General features: G+C 36.4%; 4 protein-coding genes across 6 annotated transcripts; 3 read left to right on the top strand and 1 right to left on the bottom strand.

Moving 5' to 3' along the window:
* Nucleotides 1-9: 9 nt before the first annotated feature.
* LOC145204009 (Golgi pH regulator-like) lies at nt 10-1,712 on the bottom strand. The gene has a single exon (XM_080076403.1). The coding sequence runs from the start codon at nt 1,628-1,630 to the stop codon at nt 227-229; it is 1,404 nt and encodes a 467-aa protein (XP_079932529.1). The 5' UTR covers nt 1,631-1,712; the 3' UTR covers nt 10-226.
* A 438-nt stretch (nt 1,713-2,150) lies between these two features.
* On the top strand, nt 2,151-4,225 carry LOC145205202 (uncharacterized). Its single transcript, XM_080077863.1, has one exon. The coding sequence runs from the start codon at nt 2,230-2,232 to the stop codon at nt 3,877-3,879; it is 1,650 nt and encodes a 549-aa protein (XP_079933989.1). The 5' UTR covers nt 2,151-2,229; the 3' UTR covers nt 3,880-4,225.
* Nucleotides 4,096-7,611, top strand: LOC145205203 (uncharacterized). Of its 2 annotated transcripts, XM_080077864.1 has the most exons (5): nt 4,096-4,225; nt 4,498-4,761; nt 5,533-5,721; nt 6,108-6,374; nt 6,696-7,611. In XM_080077864.1, exons 1-5 carry the CDS (start codon nt 4,096-4,098, stop codon nt 7,031-7,033), a joined length of 1,188 nt encoding a protein of 395 aa, XP_079933990.1. In that variant the 3' UTR covers nt 7,034-7,611. The 2 variants fall into 2 exon arrangements, with proteins under 2 accessions (XP_079933990.1, XP_079933991.1); XM_080077865.1 differs by lacking the exon at nt 5,533-5,721.
* Nucleotides 7,612-9,076: 1,465 nt separating this feature from the next.
* Nucleotides 9,077-14,248, top strand: LOC145205204 (uncharacterized). 2 transcript variants are annotated; one of them, XM_080077866.1, is made up of 5 exons: nt 9,077-10,430; nt 10,782-11,002; nt 12,040-12,211; nt 12,661-12,856; nt 13,701-14,248. In XM_080077866.1, exons 1-5 carry the CDS (start codon nt 9,455-9,457, stop codon nt 13,885-13,887), a joined length of 1,752 nt encoding a protein of 583 aa, XP_079933992.1. In that variant the 5' UTR covers nt 9,077-9,454; the 3' UTR covers nt 13,888-14,248. The 2 variants fall into 2 exon arrangements, with proteins under 2 accessions (XP_079933992.1, XP_079933993.1); XM_080077867.1 differs by having other exon boundaries at nt 9,080-10,430; nt 10,785-11,002.

Below are 14,248 nucleotides of genomic sequence, written 5' to 3'. Positions count from 1 at the left end.
GTAGTGCCACTAACAGTAAAGAACAAAGATAAAATGATATTGCAAAGTAACAAGATAGCACAAATAAACAATTGATACACTTAATACAATTGTACCATACCAGTGTACAAGTATTTTAATGCAAAACAATATCAAAACAATGCTTTCATGTATTTGGCGAGAACTAATGTATTTTAGTTTTATTGCACACATAGAGTAGCAGTGTAGTATGCAACAATTTGATTAATTAGTCACGAAAAGAGTGGGACAGTGTTAAGTCTTTTACAGCATGTTTTTCTGGAGCTTGTTTGTGGGCCAAATATAAAAATCCAATGCTGCTCAAAGCACTTACTAAAAAGATTACATCAAACCATCGGTGGTAGAACTGAAACTGGAGAGCACCCAAAACTTCAGTGATAATGGTTCTGTATGATTCTGGCATGTTCATCCTCATTAACAACACAGAAGACACGAAATACATGCCCATAATTTGTGCCAACCCCATAACAATAATGTTGGAAGATTTGCTGCTTGAGATAGCATAGAAAAACTTGGTCAATGTTATTAGAAGACCACGGATTGAAGTGACTATCATAACTCCAACCAATATAAAAGAAACATGCTGGGCCCAAAAGGCAACATCAAATTCAAAGCCCAAATAATGCACCAATATTTCAATCCCTTTTGTTACTGGGTCCTTCTTACCGACTCTATTGAATACAATGTTAATAGTGCACATAAAAATTTTCCACATGCAGTACAGTGAGAAAAAATATCCTAGGAAGTTAAAGTACCTCCCCTTTAAAGTCTTAGAGTACTCAATCCTATGCTTAGTAGCATGAAGGTCAACAGTTTCCAGGAAAAGTTGGCGACTGAGTTCCTCATGTATGTTAACATCCTGTTGCAGCTGTGGGATATTTTCACTTGGGATTGGGGATGGAGCAGTTGCTGTTCGGAATCTTGACCAAATGCTGCCACCAGCTGGCACCTCTGAGCCTCTTTGCATTGCAGCAGTTCGCTTTGCAACTGCAATTCTTTTTTTCATGCTGATGATCCTTTCATTTGTTTGCATCAACTTTTTCTCCATGGAATGAATATCAGCATCAGTTACATGCCTTAAAAAGTATGATGAGTATGTGTATGGGCAGTTTACTGCACCAAAGCCCGAAAGCAAAGCCATGACAGTAACACCTATCACTCCAACTCGACTAATAACTTGTTCAATTGAAAGAATTCCATGTTGGGCACTGAGGATTGGAAAAGGATCCCCGATCTTCCAAAAAAAGTAAACAAAAACACCCCAAACAATCGCAGCTGCACCAATCTTGTATCTTTGCAAAAATCTAATGTTGCTGACCACAAAATAAGAGATGCAAAATGGCACAAGAAACACAACTACAAACAACATACTGTACAAGTTGAATTTCCAGTGGAAAAATCTTGAAGATGCATTTAGAAGGCCAACAATCTCGAAGATAATCAACTCAAACATTGTGCAAGAAAGAGAAAATGTCATAGCAAATATTACTTGCACAGTCTGGTGGTGACACTCATAGTCTTTAAAGAGTTGCCAGAGAAAAAACACCCATCCAAAGGCAAAGAACAAAATTTGAGTTGAAAACATGACAATGGAATCAAATAAAAAAGTCATGATTGTGCATTAGCCTATTGTTTCTCAGATAAAAGTGTATATATTGTTTACACAATTAAATGTAGTTGTTTGAAGCTGCACAAACAAAAAATGTTTAAATAATATTATAAGAGTGTTTTTTAAAAAAAAAAAAAAACAGCTGTCACTTAAGTTGACAACTTGACATATATTGGGTGTTTTACAATTATTTGCTGTAAATGTCAAATATTGCTTACAGTAGATATTGCTGATGGAATATTATAAGCAGTGGAAAACGTGCACTAAACGCTATTTCTCAAAAACTATGGGATTGTAACACTATTAACTACAGAAAAATATTATTTAAAAAACCTAAAGGCTAACGTTTTCTGGCAATTTTATTACCCAATGACGATTTTTGAGTTTCCGCTCTGCTGAAGTCTGTTCTAATTATGTTAAAAACATAAAAAGTTGCGTTGAAATTAAGTTTCAAGATTGTTTTGACACGTGTGTTTTCATCCTTCAGAATTTTCCCTTGCCACAATCGTTACGCTTCATTGCACAAGGTTCTCACCAAGTGCGTTGAAGCGAAACACGATTTGTTTTGAGTTTAGTAGTGAGTTAACTTCAATCACTAAACAATGGAAGAAGAATACTATCAAAAACAACGTTATATGAGAAGAATTTCGGAACTTCTACGGACAACAATCAGGTCTGAGTTTCCTGAATGGGATAAAAACTTTGTTATTCCTTTGTTGCCTGTGAAACACAGACAAACTAAAAACTTCGTGGACTTTATTTTGCCTAAGGGTGTAGTTTCAAGGCTGTTAACCGCTGTAAATCGAGAAGATTCCAAAAGCGATAATTCGAAGTTGTTAGAATCAATTTATTCCATCAAAAAAGCAACCTCATCCTGGGATGTACCCCTTCGAAGTGTCGATTTCTCCAATGGTGTAATACATTTTAAGGTCAATGTTTCTTTACTTCAACGGAAAATAATTAGTGGGATACTAAAAAAAACTCCAACAAAAGAAAAAACTTCCCAAAACTCCTTTATTGTTTGTTGCCTTCCTGAAACAATTTCACAAATTCGAACTTTGTGTTTATCATCTAGTATCAAGAACCTTACTGACAAACCTGATGATCACAGTTTTAAATACATTTTTGTTTCAAAAAGTGGTGGTTTAGATTTACCATTCCCCTTGCTGGAAAGTTTAAACATTTTAAGTGGCGATGTTTTTATTTCTGAAAAACCTGTCTTTGATGTGAGATCTCTGAGATCAACAGTCCTGAAAGACGACTATCTTTCAAAAGAAAGTGATGATGTTCCATACATTTGCTTCAATGAAGTAACTTTAAAGAAGCTTAAATGTGTTTCATGCCAGAAAATGCACAAAGCTATTTTGAATACAAAACTGAAGCTAACTGAAAATGTGTTGGAATGCTTGACAGCTATGTACCATGCAGTTTCTATCTCAAAACATTCTCAACCATTGAGATTTTGGTTTATTGCCTGCCAAAGTGATAGTATATTCCTAAGTCAATTAAAAGTGACACTACTATTGTTACAATATGTCCACTCTGATCAAACAAAAGAAGAAAATGACAAAACTTCTTGTTCTAGTGTTTGTAAAATTCTTTCAAACAGTTTGGATCTAATACATGGGCCTGTAACTACTACCAAACCATGTGTACCTGTTCATCAATTTATGTCCAAGTATTCTGAAGATATCAAAAGTAGTTTTGAAGCAAAATATGGAACTGATAGAGCTTGGTTACCAATGGTTGACATTATTGCAAAATCAGTGCTAAAGTTGGATCTGTTTTCTGTATCTCTTACTTCGTCGGTCCATCTTGACTTAGATTCTAGTCATGGTAGTTCTGTGTTTATTCTGTACAACTATTCTAGATTATCCTGTCTCCTGCAAAAGTTTAATGAAGGCGTCAAAAATGGTTTATATCCAAAGTTGCCTGATACTGAAAATGTGGATTTTTCACTTTTAAAAGAAATTGAAGAAAGATATTTAATTGATTATCTGTGGGAGTTGGGAAGTGCTCCAATTGAATATTCTGATATAAAGCAGCAGTTGCAATATCATTCGTTTGTGGTATTTTTGAAGAAGTTGTGCAAGACTTTGAGTTGTTATTACAGCAGACATCACATTCTGGGAAAAAATTTGCCTCACCTTTACCCCATAATGTTTGCAAGACTGTATCTTGTAAAGGCAGTTAAATGTGCAATGCTAAGGGTTTTAGATCATTTAGGTGTCACACCAGTTGACCAAATGTAAAACTTGGTATTTTAATTAATATTTTTGGTGCAGGACTGTGTGTATGTTATAGCGGTGTCTCTAAAAATATGCAATTTTTATGAACTTTTATTACCATTAAATATTAACCGGAAATAAAAACCATTTTTTTCACCGCAGATATTAATTCATGAATTATTTATTTTCCTATCAATTGGCTCTCATTTTATAAGTGGCACGAAAGGATGCTGCTTTATTATGTCAGCAATGGACGAAAGCGATCATCGCACAACTATGATAAATGGTGTCTCCCATCTCAATGAAGATGATATTGATCGGCCATCAATAAACACTGATACTGATTCTCTAAATGTTGGGACTTCTGGTGGTAGGTTAAAACCCAGTTAAAACAGAAATATATGTTGTAAATTTAAAATTAGTACTAAAGTTGGTTATATTTTCGGTCTCTCTTACTTCACCTTTTCATCATGACTTAGACTTTGTGCATGTCAGTTCTGTGTTTATCCTGTAAAACTATTCTAGACTATTCCATCTTCTGCAAAAGTTTAATTTAAATGAAGACATGTATTTTGTAAATTGCCAGTTCAAACTTAAAGGGTGCAGCTATTTACTTGTAAAGTTCCTTGCTTGAATTTTTAGAACAAAAACGAAGAAGTTGTTCCACTGGCTTGACTTTGACTTCATTGATGAGATGTATATACATCAGTTCATTCTCTACACTTGGGTGTTTAATTCGTGTTGCGCTTGACCATGCTGTTAGCAGTGAATTAGCAAATATTGAGAATCCAAGCTCAGTTATTTTCAAGTCATTTTTTTCAAACATGTTTGGAAGTTTTTTGATGGGCTTTTTTCATGCTGCACCTCTGGATCGAAGCACATTTCTCTACGTCGGCCTGACTACGGGTTGGTTTATTTTATTGTTGTACCATTAGGGACAACCATTAACCACTAAATTGATAGATGGGTCGTGCTATGGTGATTCAGTTCTGCCCAAACAAACTATTACTGCATTCAGTAAACACAAACGAATTTACTTAATGCAGAAATAAAGTCGCCTCACTCGACTACGTTGTACAGTAAAACCAATTATTACAACATACAGACAATAGCTTTCTAATTTTATTGTTATGCACATGGCGATTGTAACGTCATAGCACGGGAAATAATAGGACAAGTTAATCTTGCATAACTGAACGGGAGATGTAACAGTTAGCGTTAAAGGATGTGTATGTATTCGTACAAGTAAACATTTTTAGATTTGGGATTCACTTCTATCAGTGATCATGGCGCTGCAAACCCACAATGTGTGTTATGCAATTGTCGAACGAATCGGCTTCGACCTCATTAGGCCTGCCGCCATTTTGACATGCTGGGCAGACTCCTATGCGGCGGCGAAAATTGCAGTCCGTCTCGTTAATACATTTTTTGATGTTTGAGGCTTGGGTCGTGAGATGTTCATAAAACCCAGATTTGGGTCGCGGTCAAAAAAGTTTGAGAACCACTGTTATAGAGTTTAGTGTGCAATAAAACAGAATTTGTAAAAAGTCAGAATCATGTAGAACTGGATTGTGACAAATGTTGTACAACCAAATGTAACATCAATGAGTACATATATCGTTATAGAGTAGGTTTGTAGTTTAAGTTGTTTTCACCTGTTTGTTTCACCATTTTCAGGCTTATGTGGCTCAGTAACAACATATTCAAAATGGAACCAGCAAGTTACCATGATGTTTGTTGGTGCTGTGCAAGGCCATAGTCAATCCCAAATTGTTGCATTGTCTGCTGTCATTGTTGGTCTGCTTTCGTTTGTTTGTTCGTACCAAATGGGCAAAGACACTTTTAGGATGTTCTCAAATGGACAAGGTACAGTTTTATTGCAAAGTAAACACAGAAAATGCCAGTTTGTATCAAAGCAATGGTTCCTATCATGTGTTGTAATTACCAGTACAGTACCAACAGTGGTGCATTTGCTCACTGAGTTTAGATAGTTTTGTATTCAGAAAAACATTTTATTGTAGCCCATTTTTTGAGTTATTGTTACATTTGTTATGGTTTGTGATGTGGCCTTTTGGGGTAAATTCTTGAAGTAGGTGGTACAGTACAGTACAGTACACAGTGAAACATAGGGCTTTAAAAAGTGTTCACCATCATAGTAAAGTTAGAATCCCCTGCCTTAAAGTATGCATATTTAACAAACATGTAAACATTCTGTTTGCCAAGCAGTTTTACCAATCCAACATTTCTTTCAGGGGCCAAGTGGGAGATTAATCAAAATCATGCCAACCTTTGGGTTTGCTTTCTATTTGCAAGCCTCAATATCCTATTGTCAACTATAGCTGCACTGTATTGGAATTCTAACCCTTTTGTAGCCTCACTTTGTGCTAGTGCAATTATTTCACCCATTGGTGCATTAGGCAGATATGCCTTATCAAGAAAGACTCCCACATTTGCGTTTAAAGGTGCTTTGCAGGTGTTCAACTGTATTCCAAGTGGGACCCTGGCTGCAAATGCTATTGGTAAGTACATTAAACCTGTAAGCCAACAATAATAAAATACATATTTACATCATAAATGGTAGTCTTTTTAGGGGCAGCACAATCAGCATTTTTGTTACTTTTTACTGCACTAATGATGCTTTAAAAGCCAAATATATGTGTCTTAAATATAAAAGATAACATTTTCTAATCTAAAAAAAATGTTTCCAGTTTGTGGAATTTATATTAAAAGGGATTACAAATAATTGACAGTAAATAAGGCCTACATTCAAAAAAATAATTTTTGTTGAGAAAATAGCTATTTTTACACAAAAAAATTTTCAAAAAAAAGTTATTTCACAGGTTCACTTGCTCTTGCCTTAACAATGGTTGTTGAATATTGGATCAAATTGTCATGCAGTGGGCAAATTGTTCTTTTTGCAATTCAGAGCGGGACTATTGCTTCTTTCACAACTGTTTCGACCTTTGTTGCAGAAATAGTGAAATTTAGACAACTTGATCACAGAGCCAGTAGTTACATATATGCTCTCTGTACTTTAATCTTTTGTATTTCTGTTGCATCATTGATAACTGGAATCAACCACACATTGTTGGTTAATGAATATAATTCACCAAGTCTAATCCAAAATATTACATTTTATAAATGGAAGGAAGAATTTCAACCATATTGTGCATTGTAGCTAATATTTTTCAATTTGTTCATCTATGTTTGTAAGCTGATTTTTTTATGTATGTACACAACAATCCTTTTACACAATTGAGTTTGGATGCCTGTATGCTTGTCAATTTGTTTTTTTATGTTGCTTGCTCATGTCATGCTAAGAAGTATTTTCACATTGTATTACCTGTTCAAAATGTTTTTTACACTGCCTAAAGTGACTTGTGACACATTTTTTTGCATTTTCCATGTCTGTGACTTTTGCAATAACTTTTGGTGAGTATATACCTTAATTTATTTTTTACATCCTTGAAAAGTTGAAAACCAACTACATTATAAGTACACAAATATTAATAATGAGTTTTCCTTATCAATATTTTCAACTCAAATTGCCGGTAATGTTGCAGTTCCACAATTTTATTTTAGTGTTGCAAGTGCAATTTAAAAGATTATTTTTCTTTTTGTGTAGTAAAAACCTAAATGGAAGTGCTGTCTTGGGTGCAATGTTTCATGTTTTGATCCAGTGTAATCATAGCCAGTCTGTTTCTTTGTTGTTATACTGTGCTTATTTGAAAATATTGCGGGTGTTTTGTACGTCAACTGTGGTGTTATAATTTGTCACGGACTAACAGTACTTTGCAGCAATAAATAATCATCATTGCTTGAAATAAGTTAAAGAAAATTAGAAAAAAGGCAAAAAAGTCCAAAGTTATTTAAACCAGGGAGTCGAAACCGTATATTAAAATTTCTTGGAAATTTCAAAGTACGGAACACTGAAGATTTCAAGAACAGGTGAGAAACCGGCATAAGGTGTCGCGCTGAGCTCATCAAAATCATTTTAAACTTTGATAAGAACGTGTAGCTAACAGGTAGAACCAAAACTAAACAAATTGGGATTTAAACCGATTTAAAAACCACAAACCTGCTCCTAACGGATAATTTGCCCGTACGGGAATATACCCGAATCCGAAAATTTGAACCTCAAAAGCAAAAAACAGTGAACCCCAACCTAAAACCATGACTGCAACCATGTGCTACAGGTCCATAGTGGTACGATAGCTTAACCTAAAAGGACTGTTCTGTTGTTTTACCGGAAAAAAAGAGAATCTGAGTATTCCCACTGTCGTACTTTAAAAACAACTTGGTACTCATGGGTAGTGATCGGTATTTGGGAGTTTATGTGTCACTTGCCATTGTTTGTGAATTAAATGAACTTGGCGTCACTGAGGAAAGTCATCATTGAAAACATGCGTCACCCCAAATTCTGAAGTACCGCACTGACGAAACATAAGCATGACGTCACAGCTTGACTAAAACATCAAAAAAAAAGTGCCCGGAGCTATTATCGCAAAAAACTGTCGTCTTTGGCTGTGGTTTATTCGCTCCATCGGTTCTGATTGTCAGTTGAGTGTGAAATTGTCTGTGCCACATTCTAACCTGCTGCGTATTGTTGATTCAAGCAGGTACACAACAGTATGTTTGCCCCTAGGAAACGTAGAAATACTCTTCATTTGCATACAATACCTAGTCTGGCAAGCGAGTTTTGGGACCCAAGGTCAACGATTACAGGTTAAGCAAAGTAAGGATTTTGTTGTGTCAATGGCAATTTGAAATGTCTGTTTTAAAAAATGCAGAATTTCATTGAAATGTACAGGTAAGCAGGTCGTATCTCAATACTTTAAATAAGAAAGTCTGTGAAATAAACCAAACTTAAAGAAGAACTTGACTTGCTGTAAGGTTAGGAAACGCAAGGTCATGGTCCCAGAATTGGCGATTTGCTAGCCTTAGAATGTCCTAAAATGTTTCATTTTCAAGTTCTTATGCTTTGGACAGTGCGGTATTTTCGATTGTCGCGCGGTCCATTGACCATGCGTTGAGTTTTATCTCTTGCAGTTACCTGCTCCTCTCCCTCTTTTTGGTCTGTCAACAATCGGCATTGTTATGTGCGGAGTTTTGAAGGGAAATTCGCCACGCGCATTTGCAAACTTTTGTGTATATATTTGGGTAGTAGAATAATAAGTTTAGCTTGGTAATTGAAAGGAATTTAGTCTGTGTGTTTAGGTTAGAAGTTACAACTTATGTTGTGATGAGTTACAAAACCTGAAACAAAATTTAAGGCTTTTGGTGTCGAATAACATCAAGCAAGGGTATAATAATGCAAAAACATGGTATTGGTATTGTCATGTTTGTTCGACAAAAGACAGACGTGACTTTTACGAGGTGAGTTTAACATTTACGTCGAAAACATAATGACGACATGGAGTTTTCGAATTTCTTGTTTACTCCCTGATGGTCCCGACTTTGCGGCGAAAAACGAAACTTGTGAAAGTTTGTTGCGTAGGGATAAGTCTTATAAAAGCGGCACGGGACAAAAGTTTTTTCAAATGTAGCCTGTGCAGGGACCATTTTTGATTTTGTTCTCAGGCTTCGGCAATAAGGCAAAATGAAAATTAAAAACAAAAAGGTCAAAACAAAGGTGATTGAAAACGCTGAATTGGAGGAGTATCCAGAAGGTCGGAACCCCTTCGCCGACGATTATATTGAACCTCAGTCCACTGGTAATGGAAAAATTTCTCGAAATCGGGCGACATCCGACGCCAAAGGTCTGAAAGGAAAGAAAACCAAAATCAAAAAAGAGAAGAAGCCCAAAAAGATAAAAGGAAAACGAGAGAGGGCCGTATCCAGAGCAGTTGCGTCACAACTAGAAACTGATGGAGATTCGTTAAGATCGCGAGTTCCAACAATTGTTTTAAACAATGGAGTTGAACAAACTTCGGATAAGAACGATTTCAACACAAAAAGTGGTGAGAAAAAGGCCAAGAAGAAGCTGGAAAAGAAGGAAAAGAAATTAAAAAAGAAGGAAGAGAAAAAGTCACGTGGCAAGGAAAAGGACAATGTTGTACAATACAATCAACGAGTTAATAAACGAGAAACCGTGCCGACAGCCAAAGATGCGAGTTTTAACAATACTGGAAAGGTGCCAACAACACAAATCACTGTGCCAAAAACCCCATCCGCCAACGTTACTTCAAAGCGAGTCGCAAATCTCCGAAACGAGGACGGTTATTCTTCCCTGCCCAGTGCCGGAAAACTCAAGGCAACTTCCAGCAAATTAGCTGTCCAAGTTGAGGCAACAAAACGACACAGCACCGGCGATATACCGAGACTGCACGAAGAAAAGGCCAACGTTCGTGATAACTTGAAACTTGAGGTCGCTGTAAAACGGGAAAAGACGAATAAGGCGCTCTCTCCAATCGTAGAGAGCCCAATAACGGCAGTTCCCGAACATGTACGTCCGTCAAGGCGTCGTACCGGATCAATGATCGTTTCTTCGAAAGAGCGCAGAAAAAAGAAGCGATTGCGTTTGGCCAAGAAGTGGAAAAGGTTGAAGCACAAGAACGACCAAGCTCCAGAAATTGGTAACGTTTAGTTTTTCTTTACATTTTTCCGACCTGTATCTATATATCTTGGGATTACAAATTGAAAATGATTAGCGATTTGAAAAGTTTTAAATCATTTTGCAGCTTAACGGAAGGTAAATAAAGAATTGTCTCCAAAACAGAACATAACAAATTAAAACCACACACGAGGTCTAAACGCCAACGTCTGACAACCATTCATAACAAATTATATTCTGTGATAAACAAGGATCACAAAAGACCAACCGGCTATAAAATTTAAAAATTTGTTCATCCATAGCCACCCACTAAACCGAAAACCCCTTATTTTATTTGCCTCATTTATTTCCAATTTCACGCATCACGTTTCAGCAGAAGTCGGCAGTTACGACGAAAGTCTCGATTTTAACCCTATCAGAAAGCCCGCTGTGTACGACGAACACAAAGTGGAGGAGTTGCGAGATCATGTGGAAGAAGTAAAAACACTGGTCGCTTCAAACGTTGCAACCGGATTGGAGCAACGCCACTCCGCCCTAATTGATTTAGCTGCCAAAGCAGATCGACTTGAAGAAGCCTCGCACGATTTTGCTAAGGTAATGATTTTCTTCAAAATTTTTAATTTCGATTTCTTTGTCAAATCTTATGCAATGAATGATCGGTTAATTGTTAGAAAGATTAAATAGATAAAGTGGGCTAAGTAAAACATCTCTTATTGATAGGAATAGCGTTTTCCATGCAGAATCTAACATCACAACTAAAGATTGTGCAGTGTATAGTTAATGTTTCCTTGTTAATGAAAAGATGGTTTGTATAACCACGATAGAACTACTTACCCATATTTAAGACTTTACCAAAGCTAACTTTCCGCAATTTGCGCGGAAAAGTGTTATGTATGCTTTTAAATCAGTGTACTGTGTTGTTTAAAATATAAAGACCACCAACCTTCTTTTGGGCTCAAAAGGCTATTCAGATACTTAATGATAGGCAGGTACAGGTTTTTTTTAAGGTTTGGTTTGGGTGACCGCTAAGTAGTTTTAAGAGACCGCAAGTGTTTCATTTAAATACCAAAAAATAGCCATATTTGCTTATTTGGGAAACCGCTGGAGAAAAAAAAAAACACTGGGCAGGTATATAACAGATGCCATTAGAACATTAGTCTTTTAGAAACATAATTTTACATCCATACATCATTGGTAGATTTGGCAGACGGAAGTGGTTTATAATCATTGTAAATCAGTTTTGTCCGGTTGTACAGAGCAAAACAAATCTGCGAGAGGCGCGTTTTTGCCTGAGGTCATATCGCGCATAATCTTCTTAAGCTGACCTGCTGAACTATGCTAATGTTGTGCTCAGTTTGAGGTCAGATTTACATGCACATCCTGGATGGTAATTTTTCGGTACCGATAAACGACAGAATTTCTGCAGAAACTAGGAGTTTGGCATTCCAGCCCTCAGCAATTTTACAGTTTGCAAAAAGCGAAACTAGTGCACCTTTTTTGTATTTCAAACCGGTTGTACATATATTAATGGCGCATAAAACAAAACAGAAAGATCAAAATGAACTGTCTACCCGTTTTTAAAACCAATACTAATGGTGAATTAAAAAAACACATTATAACTTCACTTACAGGTTGCTACGGAAACGCGTCTGAAGAAACAAAGCCAAGCAAAATGTTGCGGCATTTTCTCGAAGTATCGAGTATGCTGGTACATCTGCGCATGCCAGGGACGAATGAAAAAGAGGCCAAAAGGAAAACCAGCAAACGGGGTTCACGGAGCCGATACACTGCTGTTGTCAAGAGGTCACTATAATCAAGAAATTAATTTCATTTGTATCTCTTCAATAGTTCAATACAGTGGCACTCAACCTGGGATGCAAGACCTGTTCGCATGGAGTTTTAGGTACTATACAGAAATAGAAAAAAAGTGGGGGCGACAACTGAATGGGGAGTTAAGGGAAAAGGGTTAAGAATCACTGGCTAGTTATTATACACAGGTGATTTAATTCCCTAATTGATTTATAAAAGCATTTTACTGTTTCAGTTTGAAAATGCGCAAGCTATGCTTTTTACATAGTATACGGCAATGGTTTAACACAAACTATTCCAATGTCTATCTATTGCCACCAGCTGCACTGCTGAGACCTATTAGGTCGAAACAGTATGAATTGCCTGCACCCTTGACTTGATGCCTTTACAGAAACTATGTGATTTTTTTTCGCTGACTGAACGTTCTTTGCTTTCAACAACAGCCAACGCCGACGCAGATGATTCAGACGACGAACCTTTTGCCCTCGTGGACAAGCAAGGATTTAAACAAAGTAACTTAAGCATAGCGCCAAGCAGCACCAAGCGATCTTCAACGTCTTCCTTTGCTGCTGGGATTAAGAACTCCAAAATTTATTTGAGCCTTTCTCGAACTTCGTTGCCCTTAGTCGGCAACATGAGGTACAATTGATTACTATATTTTTATCAGATTAAAAAAGTTAACTTAGGTGTTGTGTTTTAACTTCCTGGGGTTCACATTTTAGTACTTTTTGATATAATTGAAACTATTTTAAGCCTAGTCTTTTGAACATGTCGATTTTCTAATCACTATTTAATTCTACTGGTACAAACTACTGCGCACAAAAATGTCCACACGCAAAGCCATTACCACTGTGGCACAACAAGTAAATTGGCACTCGGCTTTCCAGAGGTTGCCGACCCAGTACGAGTCAATGACTATTCAACCACATTATGGTACAAGCCATTCAAATAACAATATCGTTGTGGCATAAAAAATTGTTTCACCGCAATCCCAACGGTTCGTCTTTTGTGGCAAAACAAAAACGTGATGATATCACCCTTTTTTCCATTTATGATGTTGTTGACAAAAATCTTGTGACTCACCAGGAAGATTTACATGGCAGCCATTCCATTTTAGAATTACGCTAATCCCTGCACAAACGTTTTCCCAATACAATCAAGCTACAGGTCATGAATAAAAAACACCATACATTTTCTGCAGCATTGTGACGAATAGTTATTTTTTCCCAAGAAAATACAATAGTTGGTTGCTCAGGTTACTATTTAAATTTACTTTAAAATCTTACAAGATTTACGCAAATCTCAATTAGATAAAAAATTTTAGGAAATTACTGGAGCTCTAAGTGCTCTCTGGTAGCTTTTTGTAAAATGATATCGCACTATTACCTTTGAAAGAAAATGCAACATATAATCTGGCTGGGTCAAACATGTGTTTTTTTTTTTTTTTTTTTTTTTTTTTTTTCACGGGGTTTGAACGTTTAAGATCTTTGGGTCGCATGCGAAAGGCGTCGTCAAGTGGTGCTCTGGAGAAGGATACTCGAAGTCGTGTTGGAACAAGAACAAAGGAGGAAATCGAAGCAGAAATTCAGACATTTGCATCAAAATACGAAGATGGTGAGACGAGGAACCGGGTCACTGAACTGCTTATGCTTGATCACACAAATAAGTAACAAAGAAAGAATCCACTGGAAAAATTGTTGAAATGCTGCTATTGGTTTAATTATTTGAGCGGAAGGGTTTCTGTTAAGACTCAGCCTTCCAATTCATTTCAGTGATTTTGATTTGTATTTTTTTTACTGCACGAAAATTTAGATTTGCTTTTAAAGTTTGACAATTATCATGCTGCTCTAAATTGTCCACAGACTTCCAAAATAGTCCACTGATTTTTTGTTACGTGCCTTTTGCAATCAAAATGTAAAATATTACACATACCTAATGCTTTCTTCAAATATCTTGTTGTGTGCTTCTTTTTTTATACACCGGTAACGATTTTTAACTTTTTTCGCTCGAACATGATTATACCGCTGAAAA

Source organism: Phallusia mammillata, chromosome 8 (assembly GCF_965637545.1).
Source record: "Phallusia mammillata chromosome 8, kaPhaMamm4.hap1.1, whole genome shotgun sequence".
Classification (NCBI taxonomy): Eukaryota; Metazoa; Chordata; class Ascidiacea; order Phlebobranchia; family Ascidiidae; genus Phallusia; species Phallusia mammillata.
The sequence above is the reverse complement of the archived record's forward strand: the minus strand, read 5'-3'. Positions and strand labels throughout refer to the sequence as shown.